The sequence below is a fragment of the Exserohilum turcica genome, assembly GCF_000359705.1.
Source record: "Exserohilum turcica Et28A unplaced genomic scaffold SETTUscaffold_26, whole genome shotgun sequence".
NCBI classification, from domain to species: Eukaryota; Fungi; Ascomycota; class Dothideomycetes; order Pleosporales; family Pleosporaceae; genus Exserohilum; species Exserohilum turcicum.
Window position 1 is genome coordinate 109804 of NW_007360092.1, and position 19850 is coordinate 129653.

The 19850-nt window shown below is 52.6% G+C and overlaps 10 protein-coding genes across 10 annotated transcripts; 2 read left to right on the forward strand and 8 right to left on the reverse strand.

Annotated features, from left to right (window-relative positions):
- Positions 1-6: 6 nt before the first annotated feature.
- SETTUDRAFT_177732 (uncharacterized protein) lies at positions 7-1919 on the reverse strand (the record flags this gene model as incomplete). Its single annotated transcript, XM_008028545.1, has 4 exons — positions 7-322; positions 406-1653; positions 1723-1775; positions 1841-1919. The coding sequence occupies 4 exons, from the start codon at positions 1917-1919 to the stop codon at positions 278-280; spliced, it is 1425 nt and encodes a 474-aa protein (XP_008026736.1). The 3' UTR covers positions 7-277.
- Positions 1920-2140: 221 nt separating this feature from the next.
- On the reverse strand, positions 2141-3943 carry SETTUDRAFT_169673 (uncharacterized protein). The gene is made up of 7 exons (XM_008028546.1): positions 3644-3943; positions 3431-3573; positions 3318-3350; positions 3185-3243; positions 2954-3134; positions 2656-2888; positions 2141-2598 (listed from the first exon to the last, which is right to left on the reverse strand). The coding sequence occupies exons 2-7, from the start codon at positions 3458-3460 to the stop codon at positions 2532-2534; spliced, it is 603 nt and encodes a 200-aa protein (XP_008026737.1). The 5' UTR covers positions 3461-3573; positions 3644-3943; the 3' UTR covers positions 2141-2531.
- Positions 3944-4881: 938 nt separating this feature from the next.
- On the reverse strand, positions 4882-5770 carry SETTUDRAFT_169674 (uncharacterized protein). Its single transcript, XM_008028547.1, has 3 exons — positions 5613-5770; positions 5260-5542; positions 4882-5203 (listed from the first exon to the last, which is right to left on the reverse strand). Exons 1-3 carry the CDS (start codon positions 5707-5709, stop codon positions 4972-4974), a joined length of 612 nt encoding a protein of 203 aa, XP_008026738.1. The 5' UTR covers positions 5710-5770; the 3' UTR covers positions 4882-4971.
- A 385-nt stretch (positions 5771-6155) lies between these two features.
- SETTUDRAFT_111616 (uncharacterized protein) lies at positions 6156-7739 on the forward strand (the record flags this gene model as incomplete). Its single annotated transcript, XM_008028548.1, has 2 exons — positions 6156-6513; positions 6562-7739. 2 exons carry the CDS (start codon positions 6156-6158, stop codon positions 7737-7739), a joined length of 1536 nt encoding a protein of 511 aa, XP_008026739.1.
- A 187-nt stretch (positions 7740-7926) lies between these two features.
- SETTUDRAFT_161846 (uncharacterized protein) lies at positions 7927-9053 on the reverse strand (the record flags this gene model as incomplete). The annotated part of the gene is made up of 3 exons (XM_008028549.1): positions 7927-8029; positions 8082-8187; positions 8252-9053. 3 exons carry the CDS (start codon positions 9051-9053, stop codon positions 7927-7929), a joined length of 1011 nt encoding a protein of 336 aa, XP_008026740.1.
- A 247-nt stretch (positions 9054-9300) lies between these two features.
- On the forward strand, positions 9301-10118 carry SETTUDRAFT_29125 (uncharacterized protein; the record flags this gene model as incomplete). The annotated part of the gene is made up of 3 exons (XM_008028497.1): positions 9301-9462; positions 9514-9614; positions 9704-10118. The coding sequence occupies 3 exons, from the start codon at positions 9301-9303 to the stop codon at positions 10116-10118; spliced, it is 678 nt and encodes a 225-aa protein (XP_008026688.1).
- A 148-nt stretch (positions 10119-10266) lies between these two features.
- SETTUDRAFT_40186 (uncharacterized protein) lies at positions 10267-10861 on the reverse strand (the record flags this gene model as incomplete). The annotated part of the gene is made up of 3 exons (XM_008028503.1): positions 10267-10556; positions 10681-10691; positions 10752-10861. 3 exons carry the CDS (start codon positions 10859-10861, stop codon positions 10267-10269), a joined length of 411 nt encoding a protein of 136 aa, XP_008026694.1.
- Positions 10862-11292: 431 nt separating this feature from the next.
- On the reverse strand, positions 11293-13302 carry SETTUDRAFT_40187 (uncharacterized protein; the record flags this gene model as incomplete). Its single annotated transcript, XM_008028504.1, has 6 exons — positions 11293-12158; positions 12212-12338; positions 12394-12749; positions 12772-12777; positions 12809-12873; positions 12932-13302. 6 exons carry the CDS (start codon positions 13300-13302, stop codon positions 11293-11295), a joined length of 1791 nt encoding a protein of 596 aa, XP_008026695.1.
- A 455-nt stretch (positions 13303-13757) lies between these two features.
- SETTUDRAFT_152124 (uncharacterized protein) lies at positions 13758-15750 on the reverse strand (the record flags this gene model as incomplete). The annotated part of the gene is made up of 5 exons (XM_008028550.1): positions 13758-14065; positions 14147-14268; positions 14317-14992; positions 15061-15409; positions 15607-15750. 5 exons carry the CDS (start codon positions 15748-15750, stop codon positions 13929-13931), a joined length of 1428 nt encoding a protein of 475 aa, XP_008026741.1. The 3' UTR covers positions 13758-13928.
- A 762-nt stretch (positions 15751-16512) lies between these two features.
- On the reverse strand, positions 16513-18845 carry SETTUDRAFT_161848 (uncharacterized protein; the record flags this gene model as incomplete). Its single annotated transcript, XM_008028551.1, has 5 exons — positions 16513-17825; positions 17901-18215; positions 18324-18526; positions 18679-18700; positions 18749-18845. The coding sequence occupies 5 exons, from the start codon at positions 18843-18845 to the stop codon at positions 16513-16515; spliced, it is 1950 nt and encodes a 649-aa protein (XP_008026742.1).
- Positions 18846-19850: the final 1005 nt, after the last annotated feature.

Consider the following 19850-nt stretch of genomic DNA (forward strand, 5'->3'; position numbering starts at 1 on the left):
TCTGAGCAACTTTCTCCCATGAGTTTCATTGGACAAAAGAAAAAAGCGAGAGGCTCGGCTTTCTCCTATGACTGCAAGATTGCATTTTGTATTTCGCATAAGCATGGTACGAATGCAGATGGCAGTTTTGTGCATCATACTCCGTCACTCCAGATTTCCCTAATTCATGAACAGAGAAAAGTAAGATAATAAAGCGACGAAGAAGAAAAAGACTCGTATTTCCAACACCACTCGCACATGTACAGGATTCCTGGTAGTCATTTGCCAGTAACATGTCTCAATCGCGCTTATCGTTGTCTTCGGGCCTGGGCTCTGTGCTCAACTGCAATGGATACGTCAGCTTTATGCACCGGCATGGATATATACCGAGAAAGAAATTTGAAGAAAAAAGACGAGAGAATGTACCTGATTCCCATTGTAAAACTGCTGCGGCTCTCTAGCCCGCTGGTCAGACAATGTGCGTACCCGCATGCCTGCTCTATCTGACGTGCCAGCAGCCCCATCACCATTAGCATCACGCTGGGTATCTTGACTAGGTCTCGATGCCATTGTCTGACCACTGCCACTGGAACGCTGCTGGCCTGGTGTCGAAGCGCTAGAGCCATAGCCTATGGCAGAGCCCACAAAGTCGACTGTTGATGCCAAAAGGTTGAATGCAGTGCCCATGAGACCCGTCGCAAGTCCTACAGCACCGCCTTCTGCAACCGAGTACGCTTCCGAGTATCCCTTTACGGGGACGAGGACCAGTGTTGCGCTGGGTGCGAGATCAATGTCGCCTAGGGATAGGTTTTCGTCGCCGGCAGAGAGCTCACGGCTTGGCTGAGGCGCGAGAATGTGTCGGAAGTAGTAAGGGGGAAGTTGCTTGTGATTAATGTTTTCGTCATCTTGGGCGAGTTTGGAGAATTCTGTGTCGACCCACGACCGTACTTGACCCTGTAGCGTGGCTTCGCGTGGAAAGGTCGAGCGTATCGTTCGCCCGTCGAACAGGCGGACGTTGAGACTGACCGTCTTTGCCTGCGATGGTCTTGATGATGTTATTGTCCGTGGTGGAGCTGGTGCTTGGGCTGCCTTGTTGCGTTCTCTCTCTCGTTCTGCTTTTCTTGTCTCTGCCTCTGCCTTTCTTGCTGCCTTGTCTGCTTCTATGCGTGCCTTTACACGGGCAAGTTCCTCTGCTTCTTCCCTCTTCTTCTTTCGTAAAGCCTCGCGCGCTTCTTGCTGTGCCTTGTTGACCGACCCGGATGACGTAGTAGGCTTTGACGCGGGCGCAGACGTCGCCTTTTGCTTGCCTTTTGCATTCGTCGAAGGTGTGGGCGCAACCGCTACTGGTTCTGCTCGTATAGGTGGTGAAGGTTCGTCGGCCCCGTATAGATCGTTTTCGGCTGCTGCTGTAGTCGTCGGACTCTCAGACGGCTCTTGTGTAGTTGGTGCGGGAGTGGAGCCCGGAATGGGGTTGGCACCCAGGACTCGTCGGATCGAGTTGATAAAGTCATTCTTGGTAACGTTGCTCTTGAGTTGCACTTGGAGCTGTCCGTTTTGGATGACGACAAAGGTTGGGATCTCTGCGAGGTCGGAGAAGGCGGCCAGGAAACCGGCCTCTGTGGAGCCTGCCTCGAGCCGCAAGAGAACAGCCTTTTGAGCGAGGAGACTCGATAGCTGTGCAATGCGTCAGCGCGCGTGCGTGGTAGGAGTGTGGCGAGCTATTTCCGAGAGACATTGGCTCACCCATCCACTCTTCAGCCATTCTTGCTCCCACTCGTTGCTCGTGGCGCCATTGTCTGTACAGGTGGTTAGTACAAGTCGCATCTCCACATTCCGAGGGGACAGAGGGCTGGGGCGGTACCTCTGACGAAGCATGCAACGAGCTTTTGTTCCTGGATGGCACGCGCAATGCCGCTTTGTAACGAGCCTTCATGGAACATGTTTGCGAGGGGCGGTAGGGTGCGTGGTGCGTGTTCGTGGGGGGGGGAAAGCTCGGGGATGCGCTGCAGCCGGGATGTGTGCCTAGCAGCAGCCTACTACCCAGGCGCAGGCGGCACCGAGTGCAAACAGGTCGCGACAAAAGGGCCTGCGCGCCTTCGCCCGCTTTCGCCGTGTCACCAGTGCCACAGGCACGTCGCAAGTCGAATTTGTCAAAAGGAAAGTTGATGCAATAAACACTTCTACCGATGCTAAGCCCCCAGTCCCTATGGTTCCCTCCACGCCCAAGAAGGGTAATGCAGCACAAAAGCCCATGGCTAGACTCCTGAGATTCAACTGCAGCGTATTAAAAGATGCTGCAAAGCAAATGCTATTCGTGTAAATGGTCGCATATGCCGGCATGCAAGCGCCTCCTTGTTCGTCAGTGACATGTTTCAAAGTCACGTCCACCTTGTCCTGCCTGCGTATTTGGTATCCTGATGTTATCACTCTCGCCCATCCGTCCGCTATCCTGAAGTAAGCCGTAGACGTCATCTACGCGCATATTCAAGCTGTTTGTCCTTCTGCAATTACACCAAAACAAGCCTTGTCCAAACGCCCCCGTGTTTGCCACTTTATAGAATGGTGCACTTCTTCTTGTTCTTGGCCGCCGACTGCTGGGGACGGGGGCTGAGGACGGCGCTGCAAAACATGAAAAGTTAGTCAGGGCCCGCAGGCAGCAACGAGGAGCAGACGCACCGGATCGCCTCGTCAAAGACACTCTTGAGGTTGCGCTGTGTGAGCGCAGAGCACTCGAGGTACTTTTGCGCCTTGATTTCCTTTGCGACCATGACGGCCTGCTCGTATTGGATGGGAGCCATCTTCTTCTGCCTCAGCGACTCCTTGGTCGCTTCGTCGTCCCGCAAGTCGAGCTTTGTGCCAACGAGGATGATGGGGACGTTGGGCGCGTGATGGTCTATCTCTGGATACCACTGGGCGGGTGGTTAGCAGCAGGGACGGATTCAGCACGGTAGAGTGCGTGTATTGGGCGCGTTACCTTTGCCTTGACGTTGTCAAACGACGGGGGGCTGACGATGGAGAAGCAGATGAGGAAGACGTCGGTCTGGGGGTACGAGAGCGGCCGCAGTCTGTCGTAGTCCTCCTGTCCGGCGGTATCCCAAAGCCCCAGGCTTATTGGCTTTCCGTCTACCATGACATTTGCAGAGTAGTTGTCGAAGCTGCGACGGGTTAGCTCGGGTTGGCAGCGTGGCGTCGGAGCAGCACGCACACTGTGGGGATGTATTCTCCCGGGAAGGCGTTGGTTGTGTACGAGATGAGCAGACATGTCTAGAGGAGAGGCGTCAGCGGCAGCAGCAACAGCAACAGCCAAGGCCATCAAGGCAGCGCGTGTCGAGACTCACCTTGCCCACGGCACCGTCGCCCGTCACAACGCACTACGAAGCTGTCAGCGGCCAAGATCAAGAGCACAGGAGGCGGCGTGCGGGTCAGCAGCGGGCGTCTTGGGCAGGCGCACCTTCAAGGATTGGGTCGCGGGTGCAGCCATGGTCGAGGTACAATGCGTGTCGTCGTCTGATTAAAGTTGGACACGACCCTGCTCGGCGGAGGCAATGGGGCGGCTGCGGGAAGGCGAGAAGCGAACGGCGGAGTTCTAGGACCCTGCAAAGGGGATGGGGGGTCAGGCAAAGGTGTCGAGGCGCGCGGATGGGGGAAGAGGGAAAGAACGCACCGTTGGGACAGCTCAACAACTTCCGGGTAGCTTTAGTCCTGGCGGGAGCTATCTGCAGCGTAGGGGGGGGGAGGCGTTTTATCGCTTGGCAGGCGGCGGGTCAAGAAGCGAGCTTGAAGGCTGGATGGTATGCAGGCGGCGCGCGAGTCGAAGCAGCGCGGGCCACTCGACGGGGGAAGACTGACGGGCGGGGTCCGAGTTGTCGAATAGCGGCAATTGCGCGGCGGCGACAGCGACAGCAGCAGCGACAGCAGCAGGGAGAGAGAGAGTGCAGGCGTCCGGACGGCGGCACTTTTTTTTGTGTATGCGTGGATGGAGATTATTTAGCTGATATGGCGAGCACCGGGGGTGGGGGAGAGGGAGGCGAGGTGAGGCGAGGAGCTTGACAGTCGATGGAGAGGCGATGGAGAGGAGAGGAGAGAGATGGAGATGGAGCTGAAGAGATGATGGAGGGATAGAGAGATGGAGGGATGGAGGGATGGAGAGACGGAGAGGGAGAGGGCGAGGAGAGGGCGAGGGCGAGGGATGAAGGAGTGCGAGACGGCGAGACACGCAGAGCGACAGAAGAGTAATGTGTGGTATATTTGGCAAGAGACAGCAGGCGCGTATGGGCTTTGAAACGGATTTGCGACACGCTGCTCAAGACGCTTCTACGGCGTGGGGAGGGTGCACGGCTCGGCCAAGATGCCAGCACCCATCACGCACGCCTGGATGCACATGCAGATGCAGAATGCCATGGAGCGTTGATGGCATGGGCCCGTCACGTGCACAGCAGCAGCAGCAGCAGCAGCAGCATCAGGTCTGCCGTCGGCAACCGCGTCTGGTCTGGGGTGGGCATGGGGCCATGCACATGTCAAGTCTTATGTGCGCGTGCGTACATGGACATGCGTAGATACATGGACGGATGCGTCCATGGCGACATAGATAATGCGCAAAATGGCCGTCTGCACGCGTCGTGATTCGCCTGCGCGGAGCCTATTTGCGCCCGCCACGCCGCCCGCGCAGCCTCTTGATTAGCCGGGGCCCAGCGTAAACCACGCGCAAACACGACTTGGAGGCCAGATCCGGCCTAGTGCCAGTGATAGCGCCAGTGCTAGTGCTGGCTCCTCTGCGCGCACGTGTCGCCCAGCCAATCCATCGACATGCATCCGCTACCATTAGCCAGCCTTTCCCGATCCCCGCCAACAATACGCTTGCCGCTGCCGCCATCTCCTAAACATCACACCGACACCCTCCCCGCTGCTTGGCGTGCTGTCTTCGTTGGCTATCTCTGCTCGACATCTCACCATGCTTGTCCACTCCGCCCTCTCTTGCTCTCTCCCACTCCCTCAGTAGAAAAGAAACAGCCCGTCCCCGCCCTGCTTGTCCCCGCCCACAAACTCCTTGCGCAGCAGCAGCTTGATCGCCGCCTCGTGAAGCTCCTTCATGTCGAGAATCCCGCGCTTCTTCTGGTCAATGTACGAAACATCAATCACCACTCGCTTCAGGTTTGCCGTTGAAAGCGCCCCTTCTTCCAGCAGCGCTACCAGCCGATCCGGCGTCCCGACCCCATAGTCAATCCTGTCCAACCTGGTTAGTGTGCTGTCGCACGCCCACAAAGCTTGCAGCCCACCTACTTGGTCTTCTTCAGATGCGCCACCTGCTCGGCCAGCTTGAGGTGCTTTGCAAACAGCTTGGCCACGCTGGCCTTCTGTATTCCCTGTTTCGGTAGCCCTGTCTTGAGCGATCGGCATACATCGGCTGCCCGAATCCCAGATACAGTCACCACAATCGTGTGCGGTGCCCCAGCCGGCTTCGAAGGCGTTGGCTCAAGCCCACCCGCCTGCTTCTTGAGAAAAGCAGATAGATTCTCTGTAGTCCGTGGCTCGCTCCAGCTCGTGCTGTCTTGCACAGTACGCGCTTAAACAAAAACTTCTTGTCAACACAGCTCTCCCCCCCAAAAAAACTCGGCATAGTTGCTCAAACTCACCAGAAATGAACCTGTCCTCAAGCTCCACGCTGCTCAGCTCTTTTCCATACAATCGTGTACGCGCGTTGACATAGTCTGCCAGCAGCTGCGCATCCATGCGCTCAAATGCGTGATTCACACCCAGCTGCTGATCAAGGTCGTCTTCATCAATCTTCTTGGCCTTCTGCTTCTTCTTCTCCTTTCGTTTCGCCTTCTTCGCCGCCTTCCGGTCGACCGTGGTAGCCCCAGACTCTGCTTCTCTTTTCCTCTTTTTGGAAGAAGCTTCAATGTCAAACTGCGCCTCGATGAGGGGCACGCCTCCGTCTGGTTCAGAATCTGACATGGCGGAAATAGTGTTTTGTGTGAAGAGCGCAGCCGTCCCGTTGGTGCAACAGAAAAAGTTACAGCCCCGAATAAGGTTATCGATAACCTAGCCCATTCAGGACTAGCCTTTCTGCACGCCGCGAGGTCGCGCCCAGGCGACGCGTTTCCCTGACGTCTCTCCACACTCCCACGCTCCCCTCGCTCCCCCCCCCTCCCCCACTGTTGCGTGTTACAGCCACAATGGCCGACTCTGCGCGCAAGAAACAGCGTCTCTCCCCAGACAGCGATGCACAGAGGACGCCTATTCCCAATGCCACTTTGCAACCCATAACCCCGTTCCGCCGCGCCATTAGCGTGGGTCCCACTCCAGGAAGTAGAAGAACACCACTCGTGCGCACTCCAGCAACGGCGCGGACGCCTCGAGGCGGGCCAGCAACTCGGCCTCTTCCTTCGCGGCGAACGGCACCTACCACTCCTCATGCGATAAGAGCACTGAGAGAACGAGCCAATGCAGCCAGGACACCTGGTAACAACCGGAGGAGAAGTGGGCGTGTCCAAAGAGAAACACCACGCGATTTGCTGCGTGACCTGAGCAGAGGTAGGCTTCTGTGTCTTTGATCATCAACCGAGCTAAATGGCAATGCAGCGCTTGCCCGCGACAGTCGGCCAGTCGAACCCTCTCCACAAGTCCTGCCTCAGCGGCCACGGCACTCAGCACTCGATCTTCCAGACGTTGACGATGGCCCGCCAATGGCAGCCCCCCGGCTCTCTATGCCGCTTGAGAACATGTACGATGACGACGACGACGACGATACTATCCACAGTGCCCCACCACGACAGTCGATACTACCAGATCTACCGGATGACGTGGATGGAGGAACGGTGCAGTCTCTCGAGTTTGGAAGGCGAGCCATTAGTGAAGACCCGCGCTTGATGTATGGAGGCAGGCAGAGCGAGAGGTTTGGGGATTTGAGTGAACTCGGCGCAGTAGAGGAAGAGCTCGAGGTAGACGGAACCTTTATCAACAGACGCCCAGATGGTTTGTTTGACCAAGCCATTGAGGATGCCCTTGACGAAGACGATACGACCATACAGGCACTGACAGGCCGACGAGATGGACGTACGAGCGACGCCAACTTGGGAGTGTTTGGTGACGGAGATGACGACACAGAGGAGCCCACTTTCCGCTTCATGATACCTGATCGCATACGCGCGCCACCCCGAGAATACCCGCCAGAGGAACAAGAAATTCAAGAGGACAACGTGCCAGATAGTGAGCCTCCAACCATGCTGGGTGATACAGAATTACTAGACGGTCAGGACCAAGAGACGACGGTAGCATTGGACCTCGAAGATCCTAATCAAGACGGTGACATGTTTGGGTGGGAGTCCGACCCTCCTGTAGACGACGACGCCGAACTAGCGGCATATCGAGAGGAAGAATCAGCTATAGACCGTAGTCTGCAGACACAGTCACCGGAACGACTGCCTGGTGAACAGCCCAGGGGTGCCCGAAAGTCTAAAGAATACTTGGTGTCGCAGCACGGGATCGGCCTTCCTTCGTTTCCTGCCGCACCGGTCAAGAAGCTTGCTCTCGGTTTCATCAAGTCACAGGGGGGCAAAGCCAAACTTAACAAGGATACTCTGGATGCTCTTGTCCAAACAACCAATGACTTTTTTGAGCAAATCAGCATCGACCTCGCTGCGTATGCACAGCATGCTGGGCGAAAAATGATTGACGAGAGCGACGTCATCGCACTCATGAAGAGGTATTTACATCTCATCTACTGTACACTTGTACAACTGGCTAGCTCACGTTGCTGACCCTCACTAGAACCCGCAAGACGAGCGGTAGCAGCACGTCTTTTTCGCTGGCGCAGAAAATGCTTCCTAGAGAGCTACTCCAGCAGTTACGCATGGAGCCTCCCGTCAAGCTAAGAGGTCAAAAGCGGAAGCGATTAGATCCTATACAGGAAGATGACGAGGACGCCTGAGGCGGCTGCATCATACCTCACGACCAGTCCACGCTGTGGCGTACTCGCCGTTGGGTACCTGACGCGGGCTTCTTTACCACCATCCAGAACATGACAGAAGTTGCAAGACTCAATGCGTACCTGTTCCCTGTTAGTTTTTTTTTGTTTAGGGGTATGGAGGCTCGATACGTACCACGTGAAAATGTACTGCGTATGATTGTTTCGCAGATTGACTGCTGGCGCCCTACCAATCGGTACGCCCTTTGGTTCGCGTTCATAGTTTGTGAGCAAATCCGGCGCTGTGAAAATTAGTTTGATACCCCAATTGCATCTTTTCAGCCGCCTGGCACAAGGCGCACTTACTCATGGTCTCCTCCACCCAAACTGCCTGACTCCCAGTGTGCTCTGCCATTTCCTCGACACTAGGAAAAAACCACTTGCCCTTGTCGGGCTCATTCTTTGGCGTAAACATGTTGCCCTTGGGCGGTGTTCTCAACAATCCCTCAATCGTGACCTCGCCCTCTGGCAGCGCGCCATTCTTCTTGCGAAACCACTGCGGGCTTGCCTCCTTCTTAATCCACCCTCGACACGCAAGTATCTTGTGCACATTTCCCCTCGCGTCTTTGCGCTCCAGCGGCGTCACAACCGTATACCCCTCCTCGCCATCGAGCATGCGCGGCCCAATCAGCATTTCCTGATCATGTCTCAGCACGCCAGTCGCATACACTTTTCTGTAGTCAAAGTCCTTGATGGCGTCCGGGTCGATCCTGAGCGGCAACTCCAACGGCGGAAACGTCAAGCGGTCTTCAAACCGCGCAATCAGGTCCGTCTTCCAGCCTAGCCGCTGCACCTGCCAGCAGCCGAGCAGAAACGCCGTGACGGGTATGATGGCGAGGATGATGAGGCCTGGCCCATGTTGTTTGCCCACGCGCGCCATTTTCGCCGGCCGGTCCAGAATCGAAACGAAGTTTGGGTCGAGGCCGGGGCCGCCCCCGACGTGGCGGGTCTGGCGGGCGACGAAGAAGCGTGGGTCGAGGCGCAGGCGGAGGCATTGTGCGCGGGCGCAGGCGCTGGGTGAATGTGTGGGCCGTGTTCGAGAGAGCATCGCTGCATTCTGCGAGTAATGTCTCCTGAAGAGATTTAGAAAGGGATTGGGTTTCGGCATTGCGGTGTTGGCGGCTCCGTTGTTGTTGTTGTTGTTGCTGGCGAGGCGGGGGTGGGGGTGGGGATGGCAGAATGCCTTGACGATGCGAAAGTTGGGATGAATGATGTCTGCCTTTCGGACATCCGAGCGCAGTCTGCCCCTCGAAAACGGTATAGTCCCCGCAACCCACCCATGTCACCTGGACCTCGCATTACCACCACTGTTCATACACCCGTTGTTCCATCACAATCAGAGAATTGATGCCACCATGACAGATACCTTGGAAACGTCAGCACACCAGGCTATTGTGACGGGAAAGAAGGATAGGGATGTTTTGCTGGATCAGTTGGATGAACTGCTCGAGCGGTACTTGCATACATTGCATGAGTATCAACGTGTGATGAAGGAGCTTTCGCAGCAGCTTTCAGAGGTAGCCTACTACCATTCACGTGAGGAAGAGAGATGACTGACATCAAGATAGGGCTACCTGTCGCTTGCCCAGGCCAATTTCTACAACTCATCTTCTACGATTCGCTATGGACAGGACTGCTATGACGAACGCATGCAGGCTATACGCAAGATGTAAGCATTTCTTCTGTCAGTAACAGCTAGGCGTCTGTCACGCTTTCAGATGCTGTTGGTAGTGCATGTACAAGAACTAACGAATATAGTCACATTTCTGAGCATGGTCGTCTCGCAAGTGATCGTCCTTACTTCTCTACGTACATGACGAGTCCTTCGGATACAGAAACCCTAGATGAAAACACGCCAAAGACAGACGTACCTGAGTCTTCGTCAGCAACAGCTGAATCTGAGAGAGAAGAACCACAATCCAAACCCGACGCAAACGGCCCAAGTTCGGATTCCGAAGAGACCGAGAAAGAGACTAAGAAGGCTGAAAAATCTACTGACCCACTCAAATGGTTCGGAATCCTTGTCCCACCTGCTCTTCGAGCCGCACAGTCGACGTTTGTAGAAACGGTCGAGGGTCCCATTCCGCAGCTTGCTACCATTGCAAGGGACATGAGGACGCAGGAGATTGAGATTGGCAGGGTAAAGAAACAGATTAAGAAGCTAAACTCGTAGCAACCAACGTTGAATGCAACAAACCATATGGTACATGGTTAGCCACACCCGTACCTCCTTGATTCATGTCCCTCATACGAGATGCATGCCCGCCTCCCGAGAGAAGAAAAAAACGCCAAAAATGCACGTAATTCCTCGCAGTCGAAATCTAAACTTCTTTCATCAACTCCTCCAACTCATCGTCATCATCCCATCCCCCACCCCTCCTATTCACCACAATCTTCTGCTCTTCTTTATCCTGCTGCTCCGCTACAGCTCCCAATATCTCCTTGAGCTGTTCCTCCGTGACTTTCTGGCGGATCTGGCCGGTTCGCGCAAGCATAATAAGCCGGTTTTCAACGTCTGTTGCGCGGGATTCCTTGACGAGGCGGATGCGGCCAAGGCGGTCGGCGGCTTCGGGGAGGAGGATTTGAGAGAGGATCGAGGCGCGCTGGTCGGCTGTGCGAAAAAGAGCGTGTTAGTAACTGTATCGTCTTGCGCGAGCGTGGTGGCGAGGGCGGCAGGTCGAAGGGTGAGGTCATGTAGGTAGGTGGGTACGAAGTAGGTCATGCACTTGACATACCCTCTGCTTGCCTGCGACATCAATTTAGTATGTATAAACAGTCATTTTATTGCGTCCAAGGCTATATTTACTTTCGCGATTCTTGCTCTGAGCCCTGGCCGCCTGAGCCTCTACCCCCACTTTGCTGCTGGAGTTGCTGCAGGCGCGCGCGCCTGATTTGCTCGAGATCCTCGTCGGACATGTTGCTGGATTACTGTATCTTTCGTGTCTTCTCGCAAAAAAGAAACTGAAAAATATGTGGAGAGATCTGGGTCACAAACTAGCGTTGAAGCCCAGCGCATGCAGAAAGTGTGTTTATGCGGGGAAGTGTTCAGGGGTCCGACCTTGCAGAGGGCACGCACGGATCATCATCTTCTTCATGACGCTATACTGTCTTGTCTACCTTCTCTTTGAACAAGTCACTTTACTCTCAAGTATCTTTTGCGGAAATGGCGTTATTTGTGACTCTTAGGTAATACTAATGAAGAATATTAATCCATCTACTGACCTGAGTCTATTACACGCACTGGACATCGGACAACAGCAACAGATACAGCAGTCAAGTGAAAACCTGCAGGCACACATATCATCCAACCAAATGTTACGCGCTCGTCAGTCACCATATTCTGATGCTTACCCGGCAGCAAATTGGCTCACACTCCGCAGCTTCTCGCCATACACCCAAAGCAACAACGGCGCCGGCACACCCATTCCTAATGAGATAAACCCAAGTAAACTATTACCCCATCCAAAGTCCAAACCCTTGTACATGGCTGGAGCAAAAAGCGGGAATAAAAATCCCGCTAAGCTCCTCAATACAGTCGTTGCTGCCATGCCACTTGCTGCGTACCGCGTGTAAGAATCAATAATATACGTATTCATGCACTGGAACGAAACGACCATTCCCGCAGAGAACAAGGCTGCGCCAATATTTGGCATTATCCAATGCAGACGCGCTTGAGCGCTCCATCCGTACCAGAAGATGCCAGTGGGGATAAGAATCGATGAAGGTATCATCAAGGGTATGCGGAATTCGGGCTTACCCACGCCGTTGTTGCGAGCCTTGAACCGGCGGTATAGCGCGTCATTGATGGGTGCGGTGATCTGAGTGCCGAGGAAGAATCCGATGCCTATGGAGAGGAAGTTTAAGGAGCCAATGTTGGTCGACATGCCGTACCGGTCGACCCATAAAATGGGAAACGTGGAAATCATGAGGTACATGGTTCCGTATAGGTAGGCCGCATAAACTGAGAGGACCTGTACAATGGGCTGCGTTCCCAGGAGTTTGAATGGCCTCTTCATTGCAGTCTTGATCTTTGTCGAAAGTCTGCGATCATTGTTGTCAAATGCCGTGTATAGCGCCTGATTACCCGTTTCCTTGCATAGCCTATCTCGCTTCCGATCGAGAAGCAAAGGCTCATACGTTTCCTGTAGGAAGAAGACCCCGAGACCTTGTACAAAGGCGGTGAATATCGTCGTAGAATAGAAGCACCATCGCCCTAAAATACCGTCAGATGCATCAGATGATTGTAATTGTCAGGTTCTTCCTCACAAGTAGTATTTTGTGAAACAAAGCCACCGAGCATGGGGCCTATAGCGGGACCGAGTAGCGGCCCCAGCGAGTAGATTGAGATTGCCTTTCCGCGTTGTTCAGGCAGGAAGCAATCACTGAGAAGGCCCTGCATAGTGTTGTCAGACATGTTGCGTCGAAGAGACTATCAAGGGGTAACTCACGCCACCGATAGCCAGCGGTGCGCAGCCCCCTAAACCACTAAGGAAACGAAAAACCATAAGCTGCCCCGACGTCTGTGCAAATCCGCATGCCAAGTTCCAGACTAGAAAGAACAAGTTGAATAGTTGCAGTACAATGACTCGGCCGTACATCTCGGATAAGGGCCCGACAGATAGCGGTCCAATGGCGTAGGCAAGGATAAAGATGGACAGTGTCAGCTGAGCCTCTGCTTCACTCTTGATACCGAAATCCTTGCTGATATCTTTTAAAGCAGGCGAAATCATCGAGGACGCTATAGGCGATACAAAAGTGAAAGAGGCGACAATCGATAGTGCAGCCCATTTGCGGCCCATGGACCCTTCCACCGCACATCAGCATACATTGGTCTAGGTGAGCGCAAGAGTAGCGTTTACTCACAGTTCTTGGGGTTTTGAGGATCGTCATCGGAATCCCACGTCACCTGGCTACCGTGAGTCGACGTTCTATGGAGCGTTTGCAACTGTACATACCAAGTTGGGGTCCTTTGCAGGTTTTGAGGACTTCATTTCTGGAGCCGGGGGATCTTCAGCATCGCATCTGTATGATATGCCATTTTTGGTCTCTTCATAGGCTGTTTCTCCCATAGAGCTTCCGCAGTCCTTAGCTGATACTACCTCTTTCTCTACGCTGCTGCCTCTATTGTCGTGGATTAATGTACCTGGTTTCCCTCTTTCGATCCCGGTATTACAGATTGGGATGGGCTTCTCGTCGAGGTGAAGCCTCTCACCATGCTCATGGTGGTTGACGAAGTGATAGTTTTGGACATCCCTGAAAAGCGTATCGTGTAATGGTTGATTTTCGCGCCGGTGTGACTGAGAAATAGATAGGCTGCTAGGATATCTGCGAGAATTTGACTGGATATGAGATTCCATGGCTTTGACACATGGAAATGGGACGCGATATGTCAGGGACTGTCAGTGGATAGCCAGTGCGGACACGAGATTCAACTGGGTTGGCTCGGTCGGAAGGCATCACCGTAGTATATGAGTGCTGGAGGTTTTTTTCATATACTGTCCAGAGTATGTTGGAGTTCCCAGACGCGCAGGGCTATGGGAATTACTCATGAGAACATTATTTAGCAGCGAATCTCGTACTTTGGACGCAAAACACGTGTCCGGGGCTGCAGCAGTCATTGCACGACCATAATCTATATGATTATCCCGGAATTCGACCGAGTTTTCGGGCATTCGGGCAGCAATATCCCCCGCCCGGCTGCTAGGAATTATTGTGGTCTTTTCATGATAAAAAGCGCTTTTTAGTACTGGTACGCACGGATTGTGGGGCTCAATGATACGCTTGGAGTGTGTGGTGGGTAGACCGGTCAACCAACGTAGCAATAGCCAGGTTGGGCCTGTATTTCGGAGAATAATGGTTGTAAGCCCCGATTGTTCTATTCGTGTATTTAGTCTAGTACATCTAGTAGTTTTCCAGTCCGAGACGCAAGCACTATAAGACAGCACTTGGAGAACGATCGACCAGAGACAGGAGTTGCATAAACTCAGTTGACAACCACCAAAGGTCTTGGTATCAGTCGGTTCCCATGACGGAAAAGGTTGTCTGGGTCGTACTTGTGCTTTAGCTCTTCGAGACGTTTTACATTGGCACCAAAGATCTCGTTCGCTTCCACATCGGCAGCTATTTTCATTAGCATTGCAAAAATGTTGTGCCGGCATAGCGCAGAGCCTCAGACTTATGACAGATTGTGGAATGACTTACTTGCATAGTTACCATATTGACCAACTCCTCGGTCAGTTGACCTGCTCGCAACAGTTTCGGAAGTCTTTTTAAGCAGACTTCGAGAGAACGTACGTATCTCACTGTCGATCGCCGGATTAAACCTTTCTCGTAGGTCAGTATCGTTCCTCATACTCTGTAACTGTACTAACCACTTGAACATCGTAGCAACATTGTAATAATCTCCTCGGTTCGCAAATGATGTTTTGGCGTTCGGCACTTCGATCACCTTTTTGTAGGGGATAATTTCGAACAACATCATGCTCCCATTCATGCGTTCGTGAGATGCGACGAAAGCGTTGAACTCGGCATGGATCTGAACAACAAGACTAGGGTCTAGAGGAAGTTTGAAGGCTCCGCCACCAAACTGTTTGCGGCCATCGAATCCAGCTCCTTGATTAAGTAGACTGTTCAGCTTCTCGTACGGAATCATGGCCGCCATATTCGCGATAGGCCCAAGTTCGTAGAGATCCGAAAAGAAAGCAGTCGCCTCATCTTCGGGACCATTGTAAAACAGCTGACAGAGAACAACTGGCACATTTGCTGGTGGGGGAGCAGAAAATGCCATGAGCATTGCTTGGTTGCCATCGTTGACTTTGTGGAATTTGTTGGCAAACTCGACAATTTGAGGGATCTTGTCCGGAAGAAACACTAGTGGCCCTGCGAAGACCTGGTTCTTCTGATCATAGGCTTGGAAGGTGAATGCTGTTACCACACCGAAGTTTTGACCGGCGCCACATACTGCCCAAAAAAGATCTTCGTTTGAGGTTGAAGAAGCAATAACCTGCTCTCCGGAAGCGAGAACGATTTGTACAGAGAGAAGGTTGTCTGGCTTTGTCAGTATTTTCAGGCGCTCAAAGCCCATTTCAAAGTATCGAAGAAAGAAAGTAACCCACCGATTGTCAATCCATACTTTCCGGTGAGATAACCATATCCACCACCGAGCGTAAGACCTCCTACACCTGTATGATTCACGGTACCTCCAACGGTTGCAAGACCGTACTTTGCAGCCTCGACATCAACATCTTCCCAGATGGTTCCTCCCTCAGCGGTAACAGTCTTAGCTTGAGTATCTACAGTAACCTTGCGCATCTTGGAGAGATCAATCACAATGCCGTCTTCAATTGAGGCGGCTCCAGAGGTGGAGTGACCGCCTCCCCGGACGGTGAACGAGATGTTGTGTTTGCGTATCTGGGCTAGGGTTGCAGATACATCGTCGGCGGAGGTGACCATTACAACAGCAGCCTCATGTGAGATTAGAACTCGAATGACTAACGATAAATTTAAAGAGGGGAGTTGGATGGTGAGAAGTGGTTACGGGCTGATGCCTTCTAGAAAGGGATTACATTTGCATCATCCGCCCGCATTCCATCTCGGGTAGAGCGTCAACTCTCCTTGTGTCCATTGTCACGGAAGATGAAGAAAGATCGATGAAGACCTACAGCTCTCTTGATACAGTGTTCGCTCCATCTTTCGATGCTCTTCTCGTACGCTTGGCCGTCATTGGGAAGAAGAACCTCGGCATTGCTATCTTTCAGCAGCTCCTTAAGCGAGGAGTAATCGAAGGTAGTAGAACTTGAAGCCATTCTTAGTATGGATTTGAAACTAAAAATGTGGTAGATAGTACGTGGACAGGCGTGGATGCTAAGGTGTGTGCAAAGGAACACGTCGCGCTGGAGCTTATGTATCAGCCAGGCAAAGCTCTTCCGATTAGTCTACAGCCAAGATCCACAGATATTTTTGGCTGGCTAGTTCAGTAAACGCAAAGATGCTGATGCGACGACGTAGACGGTATTGGCGGGGTTAGTAGAGAGGGGTCTGTTCGGTAGAACTCCGGTTTCCGTTCCGCTAGTCGTATTGGAGCTCCGCTCAAAAAACGGAGATAGGAGCGGCGTCGGGTTCGGTAAAACGGAGGCTTTGAAGCCACAGACGGAGGTTCCGTTTTGTTGGCGTAGCGCTAAGGAAATAAATCAAGTTTAGTGCTTACTTGCCTATATTCGATAGAGGCTGCCTATCACGCAGTAGGATCACGTGATCTACAGAACGGCGTTTTGCCGAACAGCTCTCCGTTCTCTGTTCCCCGTTTTATCTCGGTTTAGTAAGCCTAACAGAAGCTGCTACGCCCAAAATGGGGTCACAAACGGAGATCGAGAATCGAGAATCGGACAGGCCTTAGCAGGCGCTCCGTTCAAGGGTGGGCCAGCTGAGGGGCAAATACCTGGATCGGCAATATTTGCCGAATGCATTATAGTGATTACATATTCAACAGGTATATACTATAATGGGGAATCACTACTGCTACAAATTCTCGTCATTACATCATCATGTACTGTTTTCCTCCAAAACTCTTATCTTTTCTCTTCAGACGGCTCACCACGACCGAGACCAAAACATGTGGCCATGTTGTAGAAGATATCGATGTTGCTGTAGGTTCCCTGAAACAGTTCTTGACAGGGGCCCATGGCGTAAACCGGGACGTCGGTCAAGGAGTGTACGCCCTGATCCTTCTCCACGGGTAGTGTTCCGTTGAGCAAAATACCGCCCTTGCCGTCCTTGGGGTTGACATAGTAATCGTCGCTATCCTCTTCCAGTTCAACCGCTGGCTTACGGGGACCTTCTTTTCTCACTGACCAAGATTCGCGACGATCAGGATCAGCCATAAGGCCTTGGAATAGGGTGTAGCGGGGATCCCAGTTCGACGGGAAGTTGGAAGAGCTGTAAGTCAGATTGCCAGTGTTGATGTATTGGGATTCGCCCGATTCCTGGTACACGCCTATTGCGCTGCGCTTCTTGCGATCAACATTCTGGGCAGCAAGGTAGTGCGTGTCAACAGAGCCCATAACATCGAAACCATGGCCGTGATCGGCAGTAACAAGAATAAGCGTCTCTTTCAGAGAGTCTATAGAGTTGAGGTGTTTGATTGTGGCCTTCACAGTGTCGTCGAGTTCAAGAAGCTCGCCAAGAGCGCGGTCGTAGTCCAGAACGTGCATCATCTTGTCGATACTTGCCGCCTCAGACATGAGTAGCCACCCGGCATCACCGGAACGGCTCTCAAGAATGTCAATAGCTTTCAGGGTCATTTCCTTGAGGCCAGGCTGGTCGAGAGCTGGCTTCTTGTCACCAGTAGGAGATACCGTCTGATTCATGTTCTGACGGTAAACGTTGCGGTCAAGCCACTTGGCCATGTTGGATGTGGAGAAAATCCCCAGTGTCTTCTTGTCGCTCGGCGCAGCCAGAAGAGCAGTGCGGTTCTGAATGATTTGGTAGCCCTGGGCCGCAAACTCATCATAGTAGTTCCTGTTCTGGTAGGTCTTGCCCCCAAGCTCAGGCGGGTAAAACTGCTCGGCCCCGCCGCCAAAAATCACGTCAATGGGCGTCTTCGTCCAAGTGTAGTTCTGCAGCCCGTTGAGAAACGTGTCTACGATTGCTCCGTATTCACTTCGAAGACGAGTATGGGCAACCAAAGCGGCCGGAGTAGCATCGGCAATGAATGCAGTCGAAACGATCCCGATGTGTCCGCCGGTTAGGCGGTGGAATATCTCAGCAATAGACTCTACTTTGGGGTCGTCAAAGGGATCGGCGGAGCTATCCGCATACACATTGAGACAGTTCACGCTGCTCTTGTGGCCCGTGTTTAGCGCGGCGGCTGAATTGGCCGAGTCTGTTATGAAGGAATCCAAACTATGCGTCATCGATTTGGTTGTCAGTCTTTAGTAACTCTGCTATAGGTGTATACATACCTGGTGTCCAAGAATTGGGAATTTATCCATAGCGAGTGTGGACTGGTACTTTCCGTTGGTTGATTTATGGGCAATCAGTCGGCCTGCAGTAATCATTGCAGTAGTCATGCCGTCTCCGATGAAGAGGATAATGTTCTTTGTCTTGCGTTCTTCTGCCAGGTCGCGGACGATCCATGTGGCCTCGGTCTTGCTGCCATTGTTGTAATGCAAAGTGGCGGTATATTCGCCGGGCTCGTAAAGAGCAATACGGCGGTAGGCTTTGGAAGCTACGTTGACGAAAGAGGGTTTCTTTGCGTCGCGCGCGAATAGGTCTGGACGCTGATTAACCAAGCACGTGACTGGCACCTTCACCCATGCGACCACATCCAGTACCGTCCGCCAACAATCTTTGAAAGATCAATTTAAATGATCATACTTACCCTCGTACCATGTAAAGTTCCACTTCTCCAGCTTGGGCTCATCAAGCTCGAAGAATTCGGTGACTGGCTTTGCTTGTTCGCCCTTCTTGCCAACGGTAAAAGTGAACTTTTCGTCTAGAGGAAGACCGTTAAACTCGGAGCCATTCTTGGGCTGATGGACCTCGAGACGGATATCGAAGAATTGACCAGCGAGGAAATCAGCCCTAGGATATGGTTAGGAGATGGACTCTGAAACTTTGTGAGAAGCCGACAAACTCGTCTCTCTTGGATTATGCTCCGCGGACATGGCTCGCTCCAAGTTTCACACTCAAAATACGAGACTTTCGACCATACTTCGAGTAAAACATGCACTTACTGGTCAGGAGGGAAGACACAACCTGCAGACGTTAGATTCTCATGTCAATTGCCAACAGGGATAAACACACCAAGCGTTGGACAAGCTCCAAGGCGCCGAAACGTCTGCGCCGAAACAGACGCCAGCAAAAGGGCTGCTGCCACGGCAGCCGAGCATGTGCACTTCATGACGAACGCGATTGAGAGATTGAGGATGACACAAGACTCTCAAAGGTTGCGATGAAGCAGAAGCTTGGGAGGCTGTACTTGGGACTTTTATAAGCCTCAAGCGCTCCTCGGTGCCGCATACTTGGACAGAATCAGAGTCTGCATATCCAGCCACCAGGAAATGCATGCAGCTGTTGGGGTACATCCATGCGTGCGGAAGATTGCATGTTCAGCCGCCCTCGTGCGATAATGGAGCGTTCTTACTGCTCAACAGCAAGCCAGCTGCCTGGGCCAGCCCACATCCGCTAGCCTGGCCCATGCCACGAGCCAATATATAGCATCATTGAATATCCTGGCGAACTGCCTTATTGGGGGTAGACCTTGCACGTTCTATGCCAGTTGCTGGATGCCGAGGGACGGGGACTTGGCGTAATCCGGGCTGGCTTGGCGTCACGTTGTAGACAAGTACCGTCTGATTCGCCGTGTATTATTGTTCCATTAGAGTCTAGTGAGCTCGAGGCTATGTAAGACTTTGGCCGAGGCCGTTCTAACTAGATTTATTTACAAATACGAGTTTGTGCTTGAAGTGTGTCTGTGGTGCTTTGGCCTTTGTCTAGGTAAGCGATAGCTATCGCTTACTAGACGCCTAGTGCTAAAGAGCATTTTGATAACAGAAAGAGATATTAGAAAGCAAAGCAATCCTCCAGCGGGCTCTTTTAGGAATAAAAGAAAAAGTTTCGACTTAGGTAGTTTTAATGAGTAACTCTCTCGTTCATTTTTAATGAGTCTTCATCTCAAGTTTTAGTGAGTAACTCTCTCGTTTCGACTTAGTGCCCAGCGAGTAGCAGCTGTCTTGGCGTTTCGACTTGGTGCTTCTACAGAGGTAACCAGTCTCTGTATCAGCGTTTGGATTTGTGCCACAGTAGGCGAAGACTGTCTCGGCGTTTCGACTTATTTGCTTATTACAGACCAGAAAACTGTATAGCGTTTTTGAATTTTGTGCCACAGTAGGCAAAGACTAGTCCT